At 61.0% G+C, this 8,026-nt stretch overlaps 1 protein-coding gene across 1 annotated transcript; it reads right to left on the bottom strand.

Annotated features, from left to right (window-relative positions):
- Positions 1 to 1,242: 1,242 nt before the first annotated feature.
- TARBP2 (TARBP2 subunit of RISC loading complex) lies at positions 1,243 to 7,317 on the bottom strand. Its single transcript, XM_034071418.1, has 9 exons — positions 7,265 to 7,317; positions 5,502 to 5,683; positions 4,656 to 4,761; positions 4,073 to 4,144; positions 3,877 to 3,949; positions 3,181 to 3,298; positions 2,932 to 3,059; positions 2,201 to 2,390; positions 1,243 to 1,458 (listed from the first exon to the last, which is right to left on the bottom strand). Exons 1-9 carry the CDS (start codon positions 7,315 to 7,317, stop codon positions 1,301 to 1,303), a joined length of 1,080 nt encoding a protein of 359 aa, XP_033927309.1. The 3' UTR covers positions 1,243 to 1,300.
- Positions 7,318 to 8,026: the final 709 nt, after the last annotated feature.

The raw sequence follows: 8,026 nt of genomic DNA, 5'->3' as shown, positions 1-8,026 counted from the left end.
TCCCATCCCGGCTGCCCTTTGGGATTGGGAGCATCCAAGGGGTTGGGTTGAGACCCTAATTGGTCCCCATGCTCCGGAGTCTGCTCCAGCCTGAACCCATCACCCCTCATCCCATGGCTCCGATCCCTGGTGCAGGTCCCTCCCCAGCATCCCTGCTCCAGCCCCACTGCTCCCAGCCTGGCTCCTATGGGAGCTGCTCCCCTCTGGAAGAGGGAAGCTCCCCATGGTCCCCAATGGCAGCAGCATTGGGTCCAGCTCACAGGAGCCTTCTGCTGTCCCACAGCATCCATAGGTGTCCCTCTCATTGTGCCCCATCCCTGTCCCAACCACAGCCCCCAGCACCCCCAAAGACACGAGGCAGGAGTTCCCCCCCCCCATCTTTATTCCCAGAGCCCTGGCTCTGTCCAGGCTCCATGGGCAGCATCAGTGGGGCCAGGGCCCCATATTGGGCACCAGGGCGTCTGTCCATGGGGCTGGGGGCCCAGGGGTGCCAGGGCTCTGTCCATGGGTCCATGCGTGGCTCTGTCCGTGGGTCTATGTCCATCCATAGGTCAGCATTGGGGGTGTCGCTTGCCCCCCACTCTGACATGCAGGTACTGGGGCATGGTGTCCGTGGGTCCATGGGGTCTGTCCATAGGTTTGCATGTCCATGTGTCTGTGGGTCCATCCGTGGGTCCATGGGGTGTCCATGGGGTGCCCATGGGGGTCACTTGCCCCTGGCCATGACCCACAGGTACTGCAGTGCCTGGGTCCGTCCATGTGTCCGTCCATGTGTCCCTGTGTCCATCCATGGGTCTATCTGTGTGTCCATGTGTCCATGTGTGAATCCATGGGTCCGTCTGTGTGTCCCTGTGTCTGTGGGTCCATCCATGGGTCCATCCATATGTCCATGTGTGAATGCATGTGTCCATTTGTGTGTCCGTGTGTCCATCCATGGGTCCATGTGTGAATCCATGTGTCCGTCCGTGTGTCTGTGTGTCCATCCATGTGACCCTCCATGTGTCCGTCCATGTGTCCGTGTGTCCATCCATGTGTCCCTCCATGTGTGTGTCCATGTGTGAATCCATGTGTCCATCCATGGGTCCGTCTGTGTCCATGTGTCCATCCATGTGTCCGTCCATGTGTCCATGTGTGAATCCATGGGTCTGTCTGTGTGTCCATCCGTGTGTCCGTCCCTGTGTCCATGTGTCCATGTGTCCATCCATGGGTCCATCCATGGGTCCATCCATGTGTCCATCCCTGCGTCCGTGTGTCCATCCTGTGTCCGTGTGTCCGTATGTCCATGCCCGGTGCCCCCGGCTCACTTGCCCCCGGCCATCACCCGCAGGTACTGCAGTGCATTGCGGGCAGCCTGGGCACGGGCACCGGCACGGGATGGGGCTGCCCCATGGCACACGGTGGCCGGTTGGGTTGAGAGCTCCACCAGGCACTGGTGCAGGCCACTGAGGCTCAGCGCGTCTGGGGGGACAGGGAGAGGTCAGTGAGGCCCAGCCCCGGCTGCACCCATGGGTGCCAAACCCTGAGCTCATGGGTGTCAATGGGGGCTCATGGGTGTCCATGGGGGGCTCATGCACCCATAGATGCCCAAACCCTGAGCACATGGGTGCCCATGGAGGGGCCATGGGTGACTATGGCCTGTGACACTCATAAGTGCCCAAACCCCCATGGAGGGTTCATGGTGTCCATGGGCTATGGCACCCACGGGTACCCAAACTTGAGCCCATGGGTGTCTATGGGTGTCTATGGGCTATGGCACCCACCCATGGGTGCCCAAACCCTGACCTCATGATGTCCATGGGCTGTGGTACCCAAGGGCTACCCAACCCCTGAGCCCATGGGTGCCCATAGGTGTCCATGGGTTATGGCACCCATGGGTGCCCAACCCCTGAGCTCATGGGTGCCCATGGGGGGCTCATCCACTCATGGGTGCCCAAACCCTGACGTCACGGTGTCCATGGGCTGTGGTACCCAAGGGATACCCATACCCTGAGCCCATGGGTGCCCATAGGTGTCCATGGGCTATGGCACCCATGGGTGCCCAACCCCTGAGCCCATGGGGGGCTCATCCTCCCATGGGTACCCAAACCCTGAGCCCATGGGTGCCCATAGGTGTCCATGGGCTATGGCACCCATGGGTGCCCAACCCCTGAGCCCATAGGTGCCCATGGGTCCCTCCAGCACCCAGAGCCCCCCCACTCACCGATGTCGAGGTAGCTGATGGCAAAGCTCTGCTCCTCGGACAGCTCCTGGAGCAGGGCACAGGCACCTGCACCCATGGGTGCCAGGGGATGGCTCCGCAGCTGCAGCATCTTCTCCCCCACTGAATTACGCAGCGAGTCCCAGGTGCAGCCGGGGGCCCGGCCCCGCAGCCCCTCCAGCCGGGGGCAGCCCTGGGGGGGCACAGGGTGAATGGGGACCCCCCAGCACCCCGGGGGGAGATGGGAGCTCAGGGAGCCTCCACGCACCCCCATAGGGTGCCCATGGCCCCATTAACTCCTAAGGATGCTCTGGGTGCCTGTATCCCTCTGTTATCCACTGAGGATGCTCTAGGTGCCTGTATCCCTCTGTTATCCCTCAGGATGCTCTTGGTGCCTGTATCCCCCATTATCCCTCGGGATGCTCTGGGTGCCTGTATCCCTGTTATCCACTGAAGATGCTCTGGGTGCCTGTATCCCCCCATTACCCACTGAGGATGCTCTGGGTGCCTGTATCCCCCCATTATCCCTCGGGATGCTCCAGGTGCCTGTATCCCCCTTTATCCCTTCAGGATGCTCTGGGTGCCTGTATCCCTCTGTTATCCCTCAGGATGCTCTGGGTGCCTGTATCCCCCCATTACCCCTTGGGATGTTCTTGGCGCCTGCATCCCCATTATCCCTCGGGATGTTCTTGGCGCCTGCATCCCCATTATCCCTCGGGATGCTCCAGCCTCACCATGGAGAACTGATCCTCCTCCACCTCAGCCTCGCTGCCCTCCCTCTGCTCCATGGGCACGTTGTGGATCCGAACCAGCATCTTGGCAGCCGCATTGCGCTTGGCCAGCTTCTTGGAGGTACCACTGCCTGTGAGGATGGATGCAGGGATGGGGACATGGGGGCCCCATAGCCCCCTATAGCCCCCTATAGCCCCCCTATAGCCCCCCTATAGCCCCCTATAGCCCCCTATAGCCCCCCATAGCCCCACCGATCTCCACAAAGCGCTCCACACGGCAGGTCATGGTGAACTCCTTGCGATGTGCTGGCCCCGACTCCTGTGTCACTGTGTATTCAGGCAGGCGCCAGCCCTTCTGCACCACCAGCTCCTATGGGGACAGCAATGGGGTCCACAGGGGTCCTGGGCCACCCCAATGGGGATGAAGAGCTCCAAAGTGGGGATAAAGGGCAACAAAAGGGGGATGAACAGCCCCAAAATGGGGATAAATGAGACCAAAATGAGGATGATACCCAAACGGGGATGAACAGCCCCAGAGTGGGGATAAAGGACACCCAAAATGGGGATAAATGAGACCAAAAGGGGGATAAACAGCCCCAAAATGGGGAAAAATGATACAGAAATGGGAATAAACAGCCCCAAAATGGTGATAAATGACACCAAAATGAGAATGATACCAAAATGGGGATAAATGATGCCAAAATGGGGATGATAGCAACATGGGGATAAACAGGCCCAAAATGGGGATAAATGGCATCAAAATGGATAAGTCTCATCAAAATAGAACTGTCCTCAAAACGGGTCCATTGCCCCAAACAAAATGGGGATAAGAATTCCCAAAACAGGGATAACCATTCCCCAAACAGGGATAACCAACCCCAAACAGGGATAATGGTCCCATGGGGGGTCCATGTCCCCTCTGTCCCCCCCCCCCCCAGTGTCACCCACCTGCAGGGCCCCCACGGGGTTGCACTCGGCCTGGGGGGGGGCCACGGAGCTCTTCATGTCCAGGGGGGTCCCCCTGGTGGGGGGAGATGGGCACAGAGTGAGGGGGGGGGGGGTGGGGAGCACCAGGACCCCCCCATTGGGGTATTGGGGGGCAGGGGTTGGGGGGGTCACAGGTTGGGAGCCCCACACCCATTACCTGGGGGAGGGGGGAGCCACGGTGGGGGCTGGGGGGGGCGCCTCAGCTGGGGGCTCTGGGGGGGAAGGAGAACTTGGGGAGAGAAGGGGAGAGGTTAACACTGACCCCACTGCACCCCCATTCCCATGGGACACCCACATCCCCCCCCCACTGCACCCCCATTCCCATGGGACACCCACATCCCCCCCTCCCCCAGCACCCCCAATTCCCATGGGACACCCACATCCCCTCCCCAGACATTCCCAATTCTCTTGGCTCCCTAAAACACCCCCCCCCACTGTGCACCCCCAGACCTGCACCTGGGCACCCTCAACACCCCCCCCCCCCAGGCACCTCCAAATCCAACTGAACTCCCTAAACCCCCCCAGATCCCTTGGGATGCTCAATCCCCTGCATCCCCCATCACCCTGGGTACCCCCAAACCCCCCTGGATGCTCTCACCCCCCCCCAAGACCACTGAACCTGGGTACCCCCATCACCCTGGGTACCACCCCAGCACCCCAAATCCCCCCCCAGCTCCCTCCAACCCCCTCCCATGCTGCACCCTGACCCCCACCCATGACCCTGGGGTGCCCCCCCTCACCTGGGCTCCTCGGGGGGGGTGGTCTCCAGCATGTCCCCCCCTTTGAGCAGCTTCAGGGCCACCTCGGCCGCTTTGTGCTTCGCTGCCTTCTTGCTGGGTCCTTGCCCTGGGGCACCCATTGGGTGAACTGGGGGGGGGGGCAAGAGCCAGGGTCCCCCCAGAGCCCTCACTGACCCCCAGTTCCTTTGGGACACCCGGATCCCAGGTGATCCCCCCATCCCCAACCCACTTTCTGGGGTCCCAATGGATCCCTGAGCATCCCATGCATCAGGATCCCAGATGACCCCCCCCAACTCAACCCATGTTTGGGGTTCCCAATGGATCCCTGAGCATCCCAAGTGTGGGGATCCCAGATGACCCCTCCCACCTTAACCCACATTTGGGGTTCCCAATGGATCCCTGAGCATCCCAAGCATCAGGATCCCAGATGATCCCTGCACCTCAACCCACTTTTTGGGGTCCCAATGGAGCATTCCAAGCACCAGGATCCCAGCCAACCCCTCAGGGTTCCCAATGGGATATCTCCCATCAGGACCCCCCCAGTACATCCCCACCTTGTCCTCCCTCTCCCTGCATCCCAACCGAGTGGTACCCCCCATGGACCCCCTCCGGTGCCCGTGGGATCGGGATGGATGCGGGATGGATGCGGGATGGATGCGGGATGGATGCGGGATGGATGGGGGATGGATGCAGGATGGATGCGGGATGGATGCAGGATGGATGCGGGATGGATGCGGGATGGATGCGGGATGGATACAGGATGGATGCAGGATGGATGCAGGATGGATGGGGGATGGATGCAGGATGGATACAGGATGGATACAGGATGGGGGTACCGGTACCCACCGGTGCAGCTGATGTCCCCAACGGTGACACGGAAGGTGAAGTTGGGCTGGTGGGCCTGGCCCTCGGCCTTGAGCAGGTCGTAGCCTGGGGTCTTCCCTATGCGAGTGCCATATTCCTGCAGGAGGCTGATGGGCGTCTTCCCGGGATTGGCGGCCAGCATCTGCTCCAGGCTGGGGACAGGGCTGGACCAGCCCAGCACCACCAACAGCAATGGGGCATCACCAACAGCAATGGGGACATCACCAACAGCAATGGGGACATCACCAACACCATGGTGGCATCACCAACAGCAATGGGGGCATCACCAACAGCAATGGGGCATCACCAACAGCAATGGGGCATCATCAACAGCAATGGGGGCATCACCAACAGCAATGGGGACATCACCAACAGCAATGGAGCATCACCAACAGCAATGAGGGCATCACCAACAGCAATGGGGCATCACCAACAGCAATGGGGACATCACCAACAGCAATGGGGCATCACCAACAGCAATGGGGGCATCACCAACAGCATGGGGGCATCACCAACAGCAATGGGGACATCACCAACACCATGGGGGCATCACCAACACCATGGGGGCATCACCAACACCATGGGGACATCACCAACAGCAATGAGGGCATCACCAACAGCAATGGGGGCATCACCAACAGCATGGGGGCATCACCAACAGCAATGGGGGCATCACCAACAGCAATGGGGCATCACCAACAGCAATGGGGGCATCACCAACAGCATGGGGGCATCACCAACAGCAATGGGGACATCACCAACACCATGGGGGCATCACCAACACCATGGGGGCATCACCAACAGCAATGGGGCATCACCAACACCATGGGGGCATCACCAACAGCAATGGGGACATCACCAACACCATGGGGGCATCACCAACACCATGGGGGCATCACCAACAGCATGGGGGCATCACCAACAGCAATGGGGCATCACCAACAGCAATGGGGGCATCACCAACACCATGGGGGCATCACCAACAGCAATGGGGGCATCACCAACACCATGGGGGCATCACCAACAGCAATGGGGGCATCACCAACACCATGGGGGCATCACCAACAGCAATGGGGACATCACCAACAGGGGGTGTATCCCCGTGTATCCCACTGTATGTCTGTGTATCCCGGTGTCGAGGGGGGGGCATCCCGGGGCTCTATCCCGGTCCCGGGGGGAAGTGTCCCGGAGGGGGGGGGTGTATCCTGATGGGGGGGGGGGGGGGGCGTATCCCGCTGTATCCCCGTGTATCCGGATGTTGGGGGGGGTGCTGTATCCCTGTGTATCCCGATGTGGGGGGGGGACGGGACTGTATCCCTGTGTATTCCGGTGTATCCGGATGTGTGTGGGGGCTGTATCCCGGTGTATCCCTGTGTGTATCCCTGTGTATCCCCGTGTATCCGGATGTGTGTGGGGGCTGTATCCCTGTATATCCCACTGTACCCCGGTGTATCCCGGTGTATCCCTGTGTGTATCCCGCTGTATCCCCGTGTACCCGGTGTATCCGGATGTGTGTAGGAGCTGTATCCCGGTGTATCCCGGTGTGTATCCGGTATATCCGGTGTGTATCCCGGTGCATCCGGGTGTGTATCCCAGTGTATCCCAGTGTACCCGGTGTGTACCCGGTGTATCCGGATGTGTGTAGGAGCTGTATCCCGGTATATCCGGTGTGTATCCCGGTGCATCCGGGTGTGTATCCCAGTGTATCCCAGTATATCCCAGTGTATCCCAGTGTATCCCTGTACCTGGGGAAGCCGCCGCTCCTCCTGGCCCCGCCGCCCGCCCCCTCCTCGCTCATCCCCGCCGCGCTCGGTGCCGCCGCCCGCGCCGCCAGGGGGCGCCCCGCCCGCGGAGCACCACGGGAACCGGCGCCGCGGGGGCTGCTGGGAACTGTGGTCCCGGAAGGGGGCGGGGCCGGGGAGGGAGAGGGGGCGGGGCCGACCCACCGGGACTACACTTCCCACAATGCCCCGCGCGGGGAAGGAGGGGAACGCGAGGGGCGGGGGCACGTGACGCGGGGGGGAGGGATAGGGGCGGACACGTGGGATGGAGCGGGATGGACACGTGGGGTGGGATGGATTGGGATGGACACGTGGGGTGGGATAGGGATGGACACGTGTTGTGGGATAGGGATGGATTGGGATGGACACGTGGGGTGGGATAGGGATGGATTGGGATGGACACATGTTGTGGGATAGGGATGGATCGGGTTGGACACGTGTTGTGGGATAGGGATAAGGATGGGGACAGGCAGGTGGATGGGATGGGACACGGATGGACAGGGGTCAATGGATGGGGACAGCAGCGTGGGACTGGGACGGACAGGGATCAAGAGGGGTTGATCAGTGGGGACAAACTGGGAGCTCTGGGACAGGGACACCCAGACTGGGAGCTCTGGGAGCAAGGATGCCTGGATTGGGAGCACTGGAAGCAAACTGGGAGCACTGGAAATAGAATCGCACCCATACGCGGAACAGTGGGGTCAGACTGGGAACAATGTGGACAAA

Source organism: Melopsittacus undulatus, chromosome 21 (assembly GCF_012275295.1).
Source record: "Melopsittacus undulatus isolate bMelUnd1 chromosome 21, bMelUnd1.mat.Z, whole genome shotgun sequence".
NCBI lineage: Eukaryota > Metazoa > Chordata > Aves > Psittaciformes > Psittaculidae > Melopsittacus > Melopsittacus undulatus.
The sequence above is the reverse complement of the archived record's forward strand: the minus strand, read 5'-3'. Positions and strand labels throughout refer to the sequence as shown.